Source organism: Miniopterus schreibersii (assembly GCF_964146895.1).
Source record: "Miniopterus schreibersii genome assembly, chromosome: 18".
Classification (NCBI taxonomy): Eukaryota; Metazoa; Chordata; class Mammalia; order Chiroptera; family Miniopteridae; genus Miniopterus; species Miniopterus schreibersii.
This window is the reverse complement of record NC_138121.1, coordinates 7387866-7407333: the sequence shown is the minus strand read 5'-3', so window position 1 is coordinate 7407333 and position 19468 is coordinate 7387866. Positions and strand designations below refer to the sequence as shown.

Genomic DNA, 19468 nt, shown 5'->3' with positions numbered 1-19468 from the left:
CTACCCCTTTATTCCTTTGACTTACAATTCCAGCTCCTTTCTGTGAACGTGCACTGTGACGGAGTAGGGCAAGCAGGAGCAGTCCTACTTGGAATCCTCAGTTCCAAGTTTGGCGTCCATCAGTCTCCTCTGAGACATTGACTATCCACCTCCCTTCTTAGACCTTAATCTCCTGATTAAGAGGAGAGGTGGGGTTGGACTAGTTAACATCTTCCAGAACCAACACTAGTTTATTATATTGACTCACCTCCCAAAGTTAATTAAGAGTCAAGTGTGTTGCCTGGCTGGCGTGGCTCAGTGGTTGAGCATCGACCTAGGATCCAGGAGATTGAAGTTCGATTCCCGGCCAGGGCACATGCCCGGGTTTCAGGCCTGATCCCCAGTGGGGGGCGTGCAGGAGGCAGCCGATCAATAACCCTCTCTCATCATTGATGCTCCTATCTCTCTCTCCCTCTTCCCTCCTCTCTCTGAAATCAATAAAAACCATATTATTTTTTTTAAAAGAGTCAAGTGTGGTGATGACTTCCAAAGCGCTTTGTAAATAGGAGAGCACACTGCAGGTAGCTGATTGCATGGGAAAGGATTATTGCACTGCTCTGTACCTGAGCACGCTCCGAACAAGCTCCCCAACCCTTCGTGGCCACCCTCTGTCACTGCCACCCTGCCCTCTCCCCACAGCACCGATCGCTGTCTGCCATTATCTTGTTATTTTCTCTCCCACCCGATGTGAGTTCCGACGGGCAGGACGTCTCCCTGGTCTGCTGCCTCATCCCCGTCTCAGCAGGTGGCCTGACCCACCGCAGACGCTCGGTGAGCAGTTCTCCAGGGAGCCCTGGGCACTCTCTCGGCTCCCGCCCGGTGGTTGGGGAACATTCTAGCCGTCAGTAAGCGCTGTTCTATTTTGATGCTTTCTGTAGGTGGAAAGTAAAGGTCTTCTTCACAGCAACTTCTTTGTGAACGCTACAAAAGAATTAATAAAAGATGGGGTTATTTTGTAATATGAGAAATCACTTCATAACAATGCATGCGCTAAGATGTTTGGAAACAGAAGTGGTATAAGTTGGGAAACACTTTGTTAAACCACAAAGTGATTATAAATGCTTATCCTGCCTCCCATCTAAAATCTTTGTACAAAATGTTCTGTAAACAAGGAGCTTTTATATCACAGGATACTATGTAAACAGAAAAAGGGTTTTGCTCAGGGCAACACATTTTATAAATTGGGAATTACCTGTCTACATTGAATTGTTTTGTAATTTTAAAAAGCTCTTAAACTCCAAAACACTTTATATGATGTGGGACAACAGATCGCTATATGCTTTATAATAAATTACTTACAAGGGGAAAGGCTCTCACATAGGCAGTAAGCCCCTCCTCCCACTCGGCCCGGCCTCCCTTCTCCTGCGCACCGAGCCTAGCACCCGCCGCACTGCCTGGGGATAGGCAGAGCCGGCAGGAAGGAGAGGGGAGGGGGTTACTTCGGCTGCTTGGCAGCCCCATCCCCACATCGATCCTCCCAGATACAGGGACCATCTGTCTCTCCCACCCTTCACCGAACCAACCTCGCTCTGGACGCGCCCTGCCTGGGCCCCTCAGCAGGGGGTCGGAGGAAAACCAGGGCGCCGGCTGATGGGACAGCCTCCCCTCTCCGTGGCACCCCCGCCTTCCCACCCTATGGGACTGTGCCGTTCATGCCTAAGAGCTCGGCCTGGCAAGTCATCAGGCTCAGATGCCACTGTTCTAGCAACTTTATCCGTTCTGTCCTTTACTCTTCACACTACCTGTGAAGAGCATCTGAGAGGGGTGGTCTGGTCCCATCCTTCCAGATCCTCGGGTCTGAAGGAGGAGACGGAAGAGCCCCTCCCATTACCCCAGCGAAGCGAAGGAGAAACGCAGAACCAGGGCCACCTGTGCACAAATGCCAGCGCAGCTCTGCTCCCGATAACCACGAGGTGGAAGCAACCCACGGGTCAGTCGGCTCCTGACGGGATAAAAAACGTGGTCTTTCCGTACAGTGGAATATAATTCAGCCATGAAAGGAATGAAGCAGCGATACATGCTAGAGTGTGGATGAACCTTAAAATGGAATTGGGAGATGGGGGGAGGTGAGGCAACATCTTTCCTGAGCTGTCAGACAAGCCCCTTCCTGGACCCAGGACCCTGACCCTGGTAGTTGAATCATCCACCTCTGACCCAGGAGGAGGGGACAGACAATCCTGACCTCTTGAATTCAGGGGTGGGACCTGCACTTTCTTAACCTTGGAGGGGTGCCACCATTGACTTACCTGACCCAGGTCCTGGCTCCTACCGAGCTGTGTGATCTGGCCCCCAGTTTAGGCCCTCACTCCAGCCCAGGAATCGCTGATGGGGGAAGTGTAAAGTGCTTTCCCCAGAGTAATTCACTCAGCCCTCACCCCCACTTTATAGATGGGGAGAGTGAAGCATAGAGAGGTTGAGACCTTGACCAAGTCTAAGTAAAAATCAGGTGTCAAAGCCAAACAGTCTAGTTCCAGAACCTGCTGTTTCACCCGCTTCACTGTGCTGCCTTCTGAGAGAGGCAGAGACACGCAGAGAGATGGCAGAGAATGGGAGGCAGACAGAAAAAGCTGTAGAGAGGCCCTAGCTGGTTTGGTTCAGTGTTAGAGCATCAGACCGGGACTGAAGGGTTGTGGGTTCGATTCTGACCAAGGGCACATACCTCGGTTGCAGGTTCAATCCTCGGCCCTGGTCCAGGTGCATGCAGGAGGCAACCATTGATGTGTGTCTCACATCGATGTTACTCTCTCTCCCTCCCTCCCACTCTCTCTGAAAAGCAATGGAGAAAATATCCTCAGGTGAGGATTTAAAAAGAGAGAGAGAGAATGCAGGGCAGAAGAGGACAGTAAGTTCTGGGGAAAGGGGTTCTATGGATAAGTAAGCAACCAAAAGACTGGGTTAAACAAAGGCAAACTGGTATATTTTCTGCAGGACTTCTCAGGGCATTTAGAATACTAATGTGCTCTGTAAATAACTCACCAAGAGGGGAAGGGAGTTGACAGCAGATCCCAGCTTTCTTTTTTGTGGGGGTGGGGGACCCATCACCATCTCCCAGGTCTATGGCTCTGAGGAAGTGCTGTGTGAGAGTAAAGCACTAATTTTTGGACTCAGACTGACTCAGTATCAGATCTTACCTTTGTCATTTATTTGTCATGCCAAAGACACTTGCGCAATTGTCTGTCCCTCTTTGAGCTTCAGCTTTCATCACCTGAAAAATGTGGATATCTAACCTATAGGGTCATTGTGAGGATGGAAATGAGACCCAATATACAAGGGGCTTGGCGCATAGCAAGTGCTCAGTGAATGAATGCATAGCAGCCACAGAGAGAGACAAACTGAGAGACTGAGGATGGGACAGACACGTCCAGAAAGACAGACTCGTGCCGTGACCGAGACAGAAAGAGAAACTCAAGACAAGGTGATCTAAAATAGGTGGACATTCTCACAAGGGCTGAAGTTTGTTTTTGTGGTCAGAAGTGGTGTAACAAATGCCAGGGCGGCCACTAGCCCTCATGGTGCACCTTTGTGAGAATAAAAAAGTTGTTGAGGCAAGTGGCCTGTTGACTGCTTGGTGTGAAGACAAGGGGCCCTTCTTGGATTTCAGTCCTGCTTATGCAAGGCACAACCGTCGTGACCTCAGGTGGTAGCCCTGGTAATAATAACAACCATGTATTTGTTACTGGTGGGTCGAGGCCCTCGCCCCCACCTGTTGCTCGTGGGAGTGGGCTTCTTGCGATGTCCCGAGAAAAGGAACTTTCTGACACTCGCGGGGGGGGGGGGGGGTGTGAAATATTGTAGAGTGCTTCATCTCTGTGGAATGACACCCTGAGCTTCCCTGGTCCCCCTTCCCTTTGTTGGACGGAGGAAGGAGTCCCATTTTGCCTTTAGCGGGGCTAAAATTAGAGCCAGTGTCCAGAGCTCCCGTCCCGTGTCGCCGCAGCCATCCAATCCAGCGTCGGGCTGGCTTCGTTTGTGACCCCACTGCACCGCACTGTCCTCCACGGCCCTGGCCAGTTCGAAGAAGCCTGAGAGGTCCCTGGACGCCAACGGAGTCTTTTGGGGGAGCTGTGCCTCTCTGCCCTTCTCTTTAGTCAGCAGCCAGGCTTTTTTCCGGGGCAGGGACTGTTGTGTGGCTCCAGGGAGGACGCCTTCCCTCTCCGCCCCTCCTTTAACATAGGCAAGTGGGTTTCTGATCACTGGTTTGGGGGACAGATGGGACAGACCAGGCTCGGGTGAGGAGGGCGGATGGGGAGTGCAGATACACCCCAACCGCTGTTACTCCTGAGATTAACCCTCTCTCAGGTGCCAGGCCTGTGAAACACAGACACACAGACACACAGACACACACACACACACACACACACACGAGTGTGTGTGTTTTTAATTTACTATTTGCCAAAAAAAAAAAAAAAATTTAAAAAACCCCCCTAATGCTCTAAATTCTAGATAAAATAAGCAGCAGATTTAATACTGAATACTTTTTAAATCATCACTTTCATTACAGTTATCTAAAAATTAGACAGCTATGGAAACACTGGCTGATGTTTTTTATTTAAACCAGTTTTTAATTATAGTTGATGAAAACACTTGGTAAAAACAAAGTCAGGCGGAGCAAGGTTACAAAGGGAAAGCCAAGTCTCCCTCCCCAGCCGCGCCCGCTGCCGTCCTGCCCCGGCGCGAGCGCGGGCGCTTCTGGGCTTGGCTGGCGGGCGCGAGCGCGTTTTACATACACGGGCGACCCGCGTGCCACCGCCGGCCCCTTTGGTTTCTCTGGCCACGCACCTGTGTTCCCCGCGCACGCGGAGTTCTAAGTCACCCTTCTCAGTGGCCGGGTGGCGTCTCATTGCTGGCGGACCCTAAGGTTTTCATTCATTCCCACGCTCGTGGGCACGCGGGTTGGTTCCCGTTTTCGCGTTGCTCTGCTGTTTATTGTTCTGCGGCGTCTGGGGCCACATCTGGGAGTGCTGGGCGCAGTCCCTAGGGGGGAAGTCCTGGCTCACATACGTTTATTGCAGAAGCTACCGCCCGATCGCACGGGCTGCCATCCAAAGGCCCAACGACGCAGACCCAAGGATGGTCGAAAGCAGGGCTCATCCGCCGTTTCCGTCTGACTTTGCGGCATATTTGAAACGTGGCGCATTCCGGGGTCTTTGAAAGCCACAGCCCTTCAGACATGGTCACTCTGGGAAGATACTGAAAGTGCCACAGTCTGTCCCCTCCTTGGACCAAGGGGCAGCTTCACTTCTCAGAGGGAGCCGGCCACAGACTCTAAGAGGACCACCTAGGATATACCTGCAGGCAGACAAGAGTCTGTGCACCTCGGCTTACGGGAGAATGAAGGGAGACGTTCAAAGAGGAAATCAGGAAAGATGGAGCTGGAATCACAGTTTTACTTAAGACTCAGACATTGGCTCAGGAGTCATCCGTGATCTATTCCCCCTCCCTGTCTCTAGGGGTCCTCTCATCTCTGACCTGTCCCGCCCACCCCCTGCTCTGCCCTCTGTAACTCCCTGCTCCCTCTAGCTGCACACCTCTGACCTCAGGCAGCCCTGGCCTCTGAGGCAGGTTCAGACGGGGGCCTGGTCCTAGAGGTCATTTTATCCAGCCCCACGCAGGAGCGGGTTCCAGGACTGGATTCCCACTCACGCCCTTGCCTCTGAGACGTGGAGTGTACAGGGGAAAGGGCTCAGCACTTTCACTGTTTTTTTGTGTAACTCTCAGTCCTTGAGTAAAACCAGTTGTGCAAATAATGAATCCCATTTTGTAACAGCCCAAAGGTTCGCTCTCTGCCGCCCTTCTATGGAGCGGTGAGTTACGTAAAGCAAGGATGACCCTTGGCCCGGATTGCCTGGGGACAGTCGGGCTGATGGCTTGTGTCCGTGTTTAATTATTAGTAGCACCTCTCAAAACAGTCCTGGTGTGGACAGTGAATGACATGGTCTCTAGTTAAAATGGACTTTGATTTACGTCCCAGTGTCTGGAAAATGGATTTAGAGGCTTTAAAGAGTAAATAGTTAACATCATAAATAGGTCGAACTCCCCAATCCTCCTCGCCCAGCCCCTGAAACCACCTTTCTACTTTCCATTTCTATGAATTTGACTACTCCAGGGACCTCATAGAAGAAGAATCATACAGCACGTGTCCATTTGTGACCGGCTTATTTCATTTAGAGTAATATCTTTAAGGTTCATTCATGGTCTAGCATGTGTCAGAATCTCCTTCATTTTTAAGGCTGTACCGTATTCCATTGTATGGACATCCCACACCGTTTATCCACTCATCCCCCATGTCACATTTATTCAGTCACCATTCACTCACTCAACACATTTTACTCACGTACGTAGCCCAAAAGCTTTAAGAACTGACAAAATTCCCTCCCCTCAAAGTATTGACACTCTCATGTGTTTGGAAACAGATAATAAATAAACAAGTAAAATATATGTTATAGCAGATGGGAATAAATGCTCCAGTCAAAAATAAAGGGTGAGGGCAAAGGAAATGCTAGAGAGAAGGGAGGTCTTTCTGGGAAGGAGAGTATTTGGGCAAAGATCTAGAGGAAGTAAGGATGGGAGCCATTTGGATGTATGGGGGAAGAGCATTCAAAGCAGAAGACCAGCCAGTGCAAAGGCTCTGCGGTTGGTGGGCCTGACAGGAAGAGCAAGGGAGTCACCGGGGTTGGAGTTGAGCGAGCAAGAGGGGAAGAGGTAGGTAAGGGAAGTGAGACTCAGAGGCCAAAGACCTTTCTCAAGGTCACACAAAAGCAACTCTCCCACAGACTACCATAAATTCACTGGCCCGTCCAACTTCTACAGCCGAGTGAGAATTTAAACCACTGTCTACACACCTATCGCCGAGTTTGTCGATTGCCTACACCACAGACATTCCCATTCTCTTTCTTCTGACTGCAAGGGCCTGTGTCCCAGAAAAAAAGTTTGGAAATACTCGCTTTCCCAGCATTCCTTGTGGCTAGGTGTCTCCATGTGTTGAAATTATAGTCAATGAGACATACGGGTATGGTGCCCTCAAAATATTATTCCCCCTCAGTAAAGAGAGAGTGGAATGTGAGGCAAGTCCTCCTGAAGTGCAGGCTGCCCCCTGCTTTCTGTCTTTGGAGAGGGTTATGCAGAGGTATGATGCCTGGAGCAGTGGCAGCCACCTGTGAGCACAAGAGGCCTGAAAGTCAACCAATGAGATAGGGAGCAAAAGAACGCAGTGTGCTGGGCTTTTAGTGCCCTGTGAATTATTGAATAAGCTCTGGCACTGTTTACTTCCCGGCTTGTTGCTTTAGAATTTAATTAAATATCATAATTGTTCACCCAAGATTCTTGCCTCATTGTTTGCTGGGTGACCAAGTTGTGCAATCAAGGTTAAAAGTAAATAAATGCTACCCAGGGAAGAGATTAGCGCATGATTCAAAGTTGCTGGGAACAGACAACAGACACACCAGGCTCAAGTGGTTTCAGTCTTGTGATCCATCCGTCCCCCGCCCGGCCGATCTACTCCACGGCCGAGCTGGCCACATAACTGTGCACACCCCACTTCAGGCTTCAGTGGCAGGCCCTGGACCCCTCCCTCATGGGGTCTGAAATTCAGAAATCTGCAATATACAGATGATGTATTATAGAATTGTCAAAAGAAAAAGAAGAAATAGAAGAGGAGGGGGAGGGGAGGGGGGGAGAACTCTCCAGGTGCACGCCTGAAGGTCATGGACACGTGCATTTCTGCAGAACTAGAGAGTGTTCGCTGAGTCTGAAACAGGAATATTCTCTCCCGTGGCCGGGAGCCCAGCACAGGCTGTGAGGGCCCCTTACCTCTTGGCGAGGAGGTGTTCCAGGCCCAAGGCCCATTCTAATGCAGCCAAGCTGGGCTTGGAAGGCCCGCGCATGAGGCACCTTCCCCAACAATTCTGCCACTTGCAGAAAGCATTCTAGCTGCCAACATCTGGGCAGTGCAGGGACTCCCTTTGACAACCCACATGGCTGCTGCTAATCAGACTCTGAAAGTTACTTCTCTACCCTGTCCCCTTGTCCAGCCGGGGGTGGGGTGGGGGGGTTGGAGGAGAATTTCCCTTCTGGGATTGTGCTGCTTGATTTCTGGTTCCGGGGCCTTACAGTCAACCACAGGCCAGACTCAGGGTCTCTTTGGACAACTCCCTTAAATTAAGCCCACATTAGGAAAATGCTTCAATTCCCAGGAAGTCCACGGAGGTTGTCCATAACACCAGAAACCTTGACAATTCTTGGTTCATGAATCTGAACTCAGGGCCAGCCTTGTGTGATCAGAAAAAGGCCCCCCATCTAGATGGGTGAATTGAAAAAAGGATCTTGTCTGGGCTGATCCAGTCCTGTGTGCAAAGCTCGATGAGTTTAATGTTGATGGCAGCTGCTATTTGTTTACGTCTTGTATTAAAGGTTTAACCTACAATAGCACATTGAATCCTTGTGATCGGTGTATTTTATAGAGAGATACTCATTCTATAAAGGAGGAAACAGAGGCAGACTGATAAGGTCATGTAGGTTATAGGTGATAGAACGAGAATTGAAACTCGGGTCTGACTCACATAACCTCAAATCTTGATCACATCTCAAGAAAACTTGATTTCTAATAGTTCCTCAGTCTCCTGTGAAGACGGCGCCATCTAGTGGCTGAAGGGCTGACCTGAGATTGGTTTGGATGAGGCTGGGGCAGGGAAGAAAGCTCCCTCTCTGCAGCCACTTTGGATTTTCATGATTCTTTGGGCAGTTGGGAGAATCCTCACAGGAAAGAGGAGGAACGCTGGGCCCAGAGGCAGATCCTGAGAGAGAGGTGTCCAGAAAGGTACGCACCAGGTACTACATCAGGCACATCTTTACGTCATTGTGTCTGAATCATCCTAACAACTCAGAATGGATACACTTGCTGTCCCCATTTTAGAAATGCATAAAATATGCCAACCAGGAAGTGGCAGGACAGGGTTCAAACTCCGGGGTAAATTGTGCCTGGCTCCTTATGGATCTGGATGTGGGAGACAGCGCCACCTATTGGTAACTTGTTTAACCTTCTTCTCAACTAGAACAAGATAAAAACTAGTAGCAAATACAGAGCATTGACCGTGTGTCAGGCACTGTTCTAAATGCTTCACCTAGGTTTAATATAAATTAATTTGCTTAACCCCTCCTCCTAACAACCTTTCTGAGGCAGATAATTAATAGCCTCCACCCCTCCCTGTTTTTATTTTATTTTACTTTTCTGTCTTTGAAAAAAGAATTTTACTGTGGAAGACTTTAAGCAGACACAAAAGTAGATATAATGATATATACACTATCCATTTTCAACAATGATGAACTCATGGCCAATCTTGTTCCATCTATACTTCTAACAATCCTCTGCCCAACAGCCCCAAATAACCAGGATTCTTTTCAAGGAAAGTCCAGACATTGTATCAATTCGCCTGTAAATGTGTTCCATTGAGTGTATATACCACTGTTGTGAAATGAAGGTCTGTGTCCCCCCAAAATATATATGCTGAAATCCTAACTGCCTACGTTATGGTATTAGGAAGTAGGGCCTTTGGGAGCTAATGAGGTCATGATGGTGTAGCATACTTATAAAACACACACACACATATATATAATTTCATTTATGTGAAGTTTTAAAGCAGACAAAAGTACTCCAGATGACAAAGGTCAGAACAGTGGTTCCACTGGGGGTTATCAGCTGGAGAGGTGGCAGGACAGAGCCGTCCAGGGTACCAAAAAAAAAATTCTGTATCTCTTCCGAACATGTCTCCTTAAGTTGTATGCTTGAAAGCTTTGCACTTTACTGTACGTAGATTATACCTACATAAGAATGAAGGCAAAGTAGCAGAACAGATGAGTTTCATGAACATGCTCATGAAATGGAAAATGAATGAAATACAGCTCTAAAGGATGAATCTCAAGAACATAATTTTAAGCAAAGGAGCCAGATACAAAACAATATGTATTATATTAATGTTCCATTTATGTAGAGTCCACCACAAAAAAAGACATTTGAGGATGCATGCTTAGGAGGTAAAATGCTAAACACACACATGAAACACTAAAACGCCATGAAAGTCAGGCAGTGCTTTTTGGGGGAAGGAGAGAGGTAGTGGTCATGGGAGGAGCAGTAGAGGGGCTTCCAGGATTCAGGCAACATTGCGTCTCTTCCCCTGGGTTTCACTTTGTAATAATTCATTGAGCGATACTCACTTGTGTGTACTTTACATATGTGTTGAAATGAAATATACATAACTTGCCATCACATCTAAATCATGAGATACTATGGGATACATTTAATAAAATATATCTCACAACTGAAGAAGACCCCACCTGACAGCTGGCCCTGCACAGACACTGGAGATCTTAAAATCAAATGACCTAGAAAGAGAAGCAGCCGACATCGATGTAGACTGCTTCCACCCACACGCTGGATGGAGACTCTCTAGCTGAGCTAAACACAAACCCTGTCTTTTCTTTCTTTCCTTGATGATTCTGTCATTGGCCTGGAAAGATAATGCCGTTGTCTGTATCTCCCAGACCATTGCTAAGAGGGGTAACCTCTGGAATTTAGAACAGTTTTTTATTTCAGGCTAGGAGAAAACCTAACAAATCCTTGCTTTGAATGGACAAATGCGCCCAAACAGGATTTATCCCTGTCTGCAGTGCTTACCATTCTCCTTGGGCCTATGATGCTTAGATTGCCGATGCGCAGCTGGGCGATGCCTCCTGGATGATCTAACTGTGCCCCTAACTGTTCTAGAAATTACCTACCAAGAGGTTTCCACAATTCAGGTTCGCTAACTTTGGTAGAACTGTATTTTCCTGGTTAGGAATAGATACTAATAGGAATATAATCCAAACCCCCTCAACCCTTGGAGACACTGCGGGTTCCATTACTAAGGCCTTCGCTGCCCAGCAAAGATCCTCAGTCTCTGACCATAGGTGTTCTTGATAATAGAATAGCCCTCGATTATCTCCAGTTGAGCGTGGAGGTGTCTGTGCTGTGGCCAACTGTATCTGGATCAGTGTTACTGGGGAAGCTGAAACTCAGTTACATAAGATCATTGAGCAGTCACTTGGCTTAAAAAGATGCCTCCTTCACTGGGTCTTCCTTTGATTGGTTTGGGTCTTGGGAACTATGGCTCCAAAGCGCACTCCAGGCATTGGGAGTTATCCTGCCTGTTGTTATCATGATAATCTCCCTGGCGTGTTCTCTCAAAAGCTTGAAATGCATGTTTACAGCCACTGACTGCCAAGCAAAGGACCTCCCTAAAACTGGAATGTCAAGGAAGGGTGTGAAAAGGAATGGGCGATTTAAGGATTGTAAACCTGGAACCATGACCTGTGCGTGCCACAGAGATTAAGCAGAAACGGCATGCCACGCCCAGGGTCAACAGAGCTGCTGAGGGGAACTGACAGTCACCTAATGCCTAGATTTTTTTTTTAAATCACATCTTTCAGTTAAGGGGGGTGTTGTTAAACACAAAACCACAGGCCCAAAATGGTGTCACTTATGCTAAAGGCCATGAAACCAAACCTAGATTTAATACCTGACCTAATGGCTGTTGCAAGCTCCTTCAGGAGCAGAATCTTAATCGACCAATCTGGAATTTTCCGTTCAACACCAGTGAGATCATCTGTCACAGCGACCCTGGAAGAGAACCCAAGAAAGAAGGGACAATCTACATGATAAAAGCCCTCACCATTTCCTTCCCCCCAAAAGATGTCCTGGTCTAGAAATAATCTTTTCTTTTTCATTTTCTTTTTCTGTTTGGTTCATAGCTCCCTTGCCCCACCCTTCTTTCTATAAAAACCTTCCATTTTCCACAATCTTTTGGAGTGTCTTTCTAGCTGCTAGATGGGATGCGGCTCAATTCATAAATCACTCAATAAAGCCGTTTAGATCTTCAAATTTAATCGGTTGAATTCTGTTCTTTCACAGCAGCAATGGAAAACTAACACAGCCAAGTATCAAGTCCCTGTGATAGGGGAGGAAAGGGAGATTCGTTCCTGAAGGAGCCCCAGCCTCAACCCCCTCCCTCCCACACATTTGCAGTGGATTTTGTGGCAAAAAAAGAGTTGAGGAGTCACTCTGGCTTAAACAGCCCAGTCCCCCCAATCAGACCACATATGTCTCACCTCCTGGTCTTTGTCCCAGGCTCTCCCCCTCCCTGGCTTTTCCCCCCATGGTTGGATTTAGGGTTCAGTGGAGAACCAGGGTTCAGGTTCATTCTGAGGCCTGAATCAGCAGTCAGTGTGTTGGGACTCTGCTGATTCATACTCTCCTGAAGTGTCTACAAATTATGTGAGATTGTCCAACCCCTGCGCATTTGGACCCTGGAAGAGATTCCAAGCTGCTGTAGCATCTGGTTTGGGCTTTCCCTGAAGTCATCTCAGCCACGGCCCTACCTCTAGGAGAAATTTCTCAAAAGATTAAGGCTGTTGCCATAGGTGTTTATCTTCGAAAGAAACTGCCAAAGTCCTTGGTATCAGAATGTCAACAGGGAGAGATTCCCACCAATGGCTCTGGCTTCCCCACCTTGCACTTTGCACCTGTAATACATGGGTGGGTGACCTTTGCAAGCCACTCCCCGATTCTGCCCCAGGCCCTCCTTTGCAAAACAAAGGTGTTGGATGGGAAGGTCTCCACTTGGGTGTGTGGGGGTTTGTCAAAGGTTAAAATGATACAGTTCCCTGAGGCTAGAGTCTCCGGGGCAGTGTGGCACAGGCTTTGGATTCAAACACACCTGAGTTCGAGCCCTAGGTCTGCCAGTTGTTGATTAAAGTGCTTCATTCATTAAATCACTTCATTAATCAAGTGCTTCCTTAGATTAAATCACTTCATTAATTAAATCCCTTCATTAGAATGCTGGGTTAGATTACAGCACTTGGTTAGGTTAGAGCGGGTAATGTGTCTCTCTCGAAATGATGTTTCTCCCTCTCTCTCTCTCTCTCTGCCCCTTCCACTCTCTGAAAAGCAATGGAAAAAATACCCTTGGATGAAGATTAGAAGAAAAAAAACTTAAACAAAAGAGACAGGGACTACCAGACTTTTTTTTTTTTTTTTTTAATATGTCTTTATTGATTTCAGGGAGAGGAAGGGAGAGGGAGAGTGATAGAAACATCAGTGATGAGAGGGTTGCCCCCTGCACGCCCCCGACTGGGGATCAAGCCTGAAACCCCAAGCATATGCCCTGACCGGGAACCGAATCTCGATCTCCTGGATCCTAGGTCAATGTTCAACCGCTGAGCCACACCCGGCCGGGCACTACCAGACTATTTTGTACCAAAACATTTTTTAAAAAATAAATTAAGTGGACAAATTCCTAATTTAAAAAATAATACAACTTGCCAAAATTGACACAAGAAGAAATAATAAATATGAATAGTCCTATAACGATTAAGGAAATTGAATCTACGATTAAACACTTTTCCCTCCAATGATTCTGAGAGTTTTACCAGTGACTTTTACCAAAAAATTAGGGAGAAAATAATGCCAGCCTTATACAAACCCTTTCAGGGAACAGGAAAAGAGCGGCTTTTATGAAGCCAGCAGAAATTTGATACCAAAGCCTGCCTTAGACAAAAAAACTACAGGCCAATTTTACTAATAAACTTAGATGTAAAAATCATGTCAAATATCAGGAAACAGAATCTTGCAAAATATAAAAAGTTCATACAGTTTAGATGCCTTTAAGAAGAATGACTTGCCCGGCCTCCCGTGGCTCTGCTTGAGCGTCGACCTAGGATCCAGGAGATTGAGGTTCGATTCCCGGTCAGGGCACATGCCTGGGTTGTGGGCTTGATCCCCAGCAGGGGGCGTGCAGGAGGCAGCTGATCAATGACTCTCTCATCGTTGATGTGTTGATGTTTCTATCTCTGTCCCTCTCCCTTCCTCTCTCTGAAATCAATTAAAAGACATTTTTTAAAAAAAGAATGACTTAACATTAGAAAATTATTCAATGTAGTTAACAGATTAAAAGAGAAAATTGATACAATGATCTCAGTGGATCTGAAACATAATTTGACAAAATTTAACACCTATTCATGGTTTAAAAGAGAAACTCCTAGCAAACTGAGAATAAAATGCCTTCATCTGGTAGTTTCCTGCAGCAAACTTCATACCTAATAGTGAGATTGGCGGCCAGACAAGGAAGGCTACTCTCACCACTTCTCTTCAACATGCGCTGCAGGACTCGGCCTCTGTACTAAGGCAAGGAAATAAATAAATAAATAAATAAATAAATATAGATAGATAGATAGATAGATAGATAAATAAATAAATAAATAAATAAATAAATAAATAAGGATCGATGAGGAAAAGGCAAACCTGCCATTACCTGCAGATGAGAGAATTTGTGGTTGTAATCCAAAAATTAACAAGTGAGCATAGAAAGACTACCGGATACAAAATCATATCGAGTTTATAGATGAAAGCAACAATTAGCAGACAGCATTTTAAAATAGCGTTTAAAACTACCAAATACCTAGGAAGTTATCTAACAAAAGATATGCAAAAACACTACAGAGAAAAACAGTGAAATCGTATTGAGGTCAATTTTAAAAGGCAAATCCGTGGAGAAAGAAACCCTGTGCCTGAATCCTGCGATGCCCGCGGCCCCTCCGAGGGGGGCACTGGCGTCCCCCGGCTCGCTGCTGAGAAGCCTTTGATCGTTACGGGTCCCTAGGGGCGCGCACAGCGTGAGCCCCATGTACAGTGGGGGAAACTGGGCGGTTGCTAACAGCAGTCACTCTGGGAGGAGAGGTCGGGGGTCCCACAGCGTGACCAGCGAGTTGCCAGGGGCGGAAAGGCCCCCCGGGAGCAGGTCCGGCGCTGGTTTTGCCCGGTGCTGGCACCAGGGGCTGTCTGCCCTTCTGTCCCTGGCTGTACATTGGCCATTTTGTTCAACTGTCTCAGTCCCCTGTTCCACTTGCCCAGGGATTTTCCTAGCTTCTTGTTCACCTGCCTCATATCCACACATAATATTTGGGAAGGTGCTCTTTTGCAGGTTTAAAAACTTTATACACAGGGCGGCACACAGCACAAGCCTATCTTTCTGCATCTGGCCCCTTTTCTTCAGTTTTTGAGATTGTTCAGATCCATGCATGTGGCTAGGGGTGTTTCTTTGGATTCCTGGGAGGTAGTTCACGGAATGACTTCGTTGCATCTCCATCTACTTCCCCTATGGACTGATCTCTAGGTTTGAAGGTGGGTTTTTTTTTCCTCTTAGAGACAGCACTGCATCTTCCTCTGGTGGAGCATTTCCTCATTTCAAATGCCTGAGTCACGGGGCTTCTGGCTTTGAGGCTCCCTTGTGCCCTCTTCTGGGCTCCAGCCCAGTCTTCCCCAGGAGCCCCTGCCCCCAGGTCTGCAGGCTCACTGCCCCCATCCACCGTCCCTCGAAACCAGGGGGTGGGGGGGGGTCTTTCCCTTTGTCTGCCGCTGGCTGCACCTCAGCCCTGGGTGCCATGCCCCACACCGCACCTGGGGTGACACAGACATTAAGTGAAATGAAAATGTTCAGTCTCAGAAGCTGGCTTCGGAATTCCCACAGGGCAAGAACTGTCTTGTTTTATAAAAATATGTGGCTTAGCTGGCTGGTGGAGTGGAAGAGGGGTAGAGGAAGCATCTTAGGAAATGGTTGGCAGGAGCCAGAGCAGCTTAATGGTTCTGCATTCAAATGGAACAGAAAAAGTTTGGGAGATGGGAGGGAAAGGTGTGAGAGGTTCGAGTCTGAGCTCTAGAGGATGCTGCCTTGGGTTTGGAAACAGTCATTACCTGAATCCAACTTTGCCCTGCCACCGCTAAATCTATATTGGGAACCTCTCAATCTTTGCTCTTTATATTTGAAAATTTGGAAACCTTAACTACTTTTTAGATAAATTTGAGAGACTAGCAAATTGTATCATTTACTTAACAAAATATTTATTAAGCATCTACTATGCGCCAGACAGTGGGGACACATCAGTGAGCCAAATAGCCAGAAGCCCCTGCCCCCGTGAAGAGAACATTCTGGTGGGGAAAGGCAGAATAAAAATGTAAATCAATATGTAAGATGCTTTCAGGTGGTGATAATGAGACTATGAAGAAAAAGTTTTATGTATTTAACAAACATTCCAAGCTTACTCTATGCCAGGCACTATTGTAAGTGCTTAAAAATATTAATTAGTCTAATATTTATATAGCATCTTATTTAATAAATAAAAGCAGTGTCTGGGATGGGGAGAGATGCTAATTCAGTTTATGTGGTCTGGGGCAGTTTCTTCTGGAGGGGACAGGCATTTGAGCCTGGGAACAGAAAATGAGCGAACCTCAATCTCCAGGCCAAGCATTTCGGGGAGAAGGTTAGTGCAAAGGCCCTGAGGCTGGCTTGGTGCTTCAGAAAAATGTCACCATAAGTGGAGCATTGTGAGCAGACATTAGAGTGGACCAAGATGATGTCAAATTCAGCAGCCACTGGACAGATCCCGAAGGGCCTTGTAGGCTGCCATGAGTAGCTTGAATTTTATTTCCAGGGTAGTAGGAAGCCTTGTCTTGGAATCTTTAGAATCTTAAGAATGTTTCAGTTTTCATATCTATAGGATCTTGCAGTCATGGTCATCCTTTTTTGTTTGTTTGTTTTGTTTTGTTTAAAATCTTACAGATGTCCCTTTTTCTCCCCCATGACCTGTCGTGTCGTCCCCCCCCCCGTTCCTTCCCCCTTCCCCAGTCACTCTCCCCACCATTGTCCGTGTCCTTGGGTTGTGCATATCTGCATATAAATTCTTTGGTTACTCTCTCCCCCTCCATCCCTCTGACATTCATCAGTCTGATCTATGGTCATCTTAAAACATTAGACTCTTTGCAATCTTGTCATTTTTATTCTAGGCCAGAGCTCCATCCCTCTAAACATGGCTTGAATCTTCCCTGAAGCCTCCTCTGGTCTTGATTCTAGCCTCTGCCATCGCAGGGGGGTGTGCCCTGAGACCGGGCAGGGAGGCTGGCTACTCTTTGTTGTCACGACGGAGGACAGAGGTGCCAGTTCTTAGTTGTCCTTTGTTTGTTCTGGAGGGTGCTAGGAGGTTCTAAATCCAAACTCTAATCCAAACTCCTGGGACATCTAAAAGCACCTCACACTTCCTGGGGCCAAAAAAGAAATCCTGGCTCCCCTCCTTCCTGCAAAACCTGCTCCACCAGCTTCCCACCCTGGCTGGTCCTCATGCCTCCTCCTCCCCCCTCCTCACCTCTGTAAAAGGCACCACCTTTCCACTTGCCAATGTCAACGTAAGAAGCTGTCCAAAGCTGTAAGAATTTGTATGAGTTTATTTGAGCCAAACTGAGGACAACTGCTGGCAAGGAAAATCTCAACAGGTTGAGAAAGTGCTCCAGAGAATGGCAGTGCTGTGCCTTGTTTTACACGGTCCAGTCAAAGGCGGAGGCGTTAGGGGGGCGCCGGGAAATCCACTGGTGATAAATCGGGGGGCGGGAGAAAACCAAGTGCGGAAACCTCTGGGATTGGATTAAAAGTAAAATGATGGACACATACATCTTTTATTAGGTGGGTGCCGGAGAGTTAACAGTCACAATTAACATGATAACAGGAGAGGATTTACGGTCTGGCCAGTGGCTTTTGTCGTGCCCCGAGGAGCCGGAAAAGGGTAGTTACCCCGACATTCCAAAGGGTTATTGTCCTAGACATGGAAGACAATAGACAGGCTCAGTTAAGGTAAAGATTGACTTTTGCCAGGGAAGATTCTAGCCTAGGCTATGACCACCTGCCACAAACTGCTTTTAGTTAAAAAGCTTTAATTTCAGACCACCCTTTGTGGTTACTTTGGGTCTCTGAGTTTGCAAGGCCGCCAGGCAGGCCTCCCCTGAGCTTGTCAGGTTGGCACGTGGCCCCTTTTTGTCCACAGAACTGAGGTAGCCTGGCTTCAGGCAGGATGGTCCTGACCAGTTTACATCCTGCTGAATAAATGAATGATTCGGCCAAGCGTTCAAACGGGCCTGAGTTCAAATCCCAGCTCTGTCGCCTGTTCGCTGTGTGGCCTAGAGCCAACCGATTTACCTCTCTGAACCTCAGGTTCTTTTTTGTTAAAGGTCAGGTCCCTCCTCCTAGTTCGTGGTAAAGATGTCAGGCGCTGGAGGAAATTGGCGCAAAGACACCACCCGGGCGCGCACGGGCGCACCCCGGGGAACGCGCACCCCGATTCCCCTGCGGAGGCAGGTGGGAGCCGGGAGCAGGGCGGGCGGCGCGGGGCGGGCGGGGGCCACGCCGGGCTTGGGGTGTGGCCTCTTGGAGGCTGCCAAAGTCTCCCTCCCGCTTCAGGTTCCTCCAGTTTGTTCACGCCCTGCTGGGGGCCCAAGGCGCTGCCTCCGCGCCCCTGGAACTGAGCGACCGGCGAGAGAACCTTTGGACCGCGCGCGCCCGACCCCGGCGGCGGCCGTCTGGGGGAGACACCGCCCCCGCCCGGTTTCCCGGGGGCAGGGCCGCGGGGAGCGCCTGGGGGAGACACCGCCCCCGCCCGGTTTCCCGGGGGCCGGAGCAGGTGCCGCCGGCGGGATGGAGGCGGCCGGCGCCTGGGCGCTGCTCCTGCTGCTCCTGCTGCTCCTGCTCCTGCCGCTGCTCCTGCCGCTGGCGCTGCCCGGGGCCCGCGCTCGGGGCCGCCTGCCCCCCGGGCCCGCGCCGCTGCCGCTGCTGGGGAACCTCCTGCAGCTCCGGCCGGGGGCGCTGTACGCGGGGCTCCTGCGGGTGAGGCGCGGGGACGCCCCGGGAAGGGGCAGCGCGGGCCCCGGGGCAAAGGGCTGCGGGTTTCCCGGGGGGGGGGGGCGGGAGCCGGGGGCCGGCGGGGGGGGATGGGGGGGCAGGGCCTGGATTGCGGAGTAGGGTGAAAGCAGGAGCCAGGGGGGCCCAGGGCAGAGGAGCCCACAGAAGCCCGGGGGCCGGGGGGGCTGAGCGGGACGGGTCGTGGAGCCGGAGGGAAGCCGCTGCTGTGACCGCGGGGGCGGGGGGGGCAGACACCGCTGAGCTCTCTGGGGACCCGCAGAGCAGAGGAGGGGCCTGGGGGAGTGGGGGCAGAGGCTGGAGGGCGCCGGGACCCCTCTGCGGGGAATCTGGAATAGGGGGCAGGTGGCGCCGGGAGCTCCCGGGACAGAGGAGGGAAGGAGAGCAAGGAAGAAGGGGAAGCGGTCCCAACCTTTGGGGGCTGGGGGCGTGAAGAAGCCAGGGGTTCCCCATTCCACAGGAGCCTGGGGGACTCCCAGGGCATGGGGGTGTTTCCTGGGGAGGGGTGGCAGACGCTCAGCGGTGTGTGCTTCAGAATCTGAGGACTTAGCGGTGCTTGAGAAGGGTGGCGAGTGGGGCGGGGGAGGCTGAGGAGCTGGGGGAGACCCAGGCGGCAGCTCCCCATTTTTGCTGCCTCCTGCCTGAACTGGGAGGGGAGGGGTGGG

At 49.3% G+C, this 19468-nt stretch overlaps 1 protein-coding gene across 4 annotated transcripts in view; it reads left to right on the top strand.

The window, feature by feature from the left end:
* CYP2S1 (cytochrome P450 family 2 subfamily S member 1) overlaps positions 1-19468 on the top strand; it is a 53215-nt gene that overhangs the window by 24704 nt on the left and 9043 nt on the right. The window contains exon 2 of one of the 4 annotated variants that reach the window (XM_081119149.1): positions 18119-18245. The exons of 1 other annotated variant lie outside the window; for it this stretch is intronic. In XM_081119149.1, the coding sequence (XP_080975275.1) occupies positions 18150-18245 (96 nt within the window). In that variant the 5' untranslated portion in view covers positions 18119-18149. Of the gene's footprint in view, positions 1-18116; positions 18246-18554; positions 18771-19468 lie in introns of those variants that run through there. 2 more of the 4 variants (XM_081119150.1, XM_081119148.1) reach the window with 2 other exon arrangements.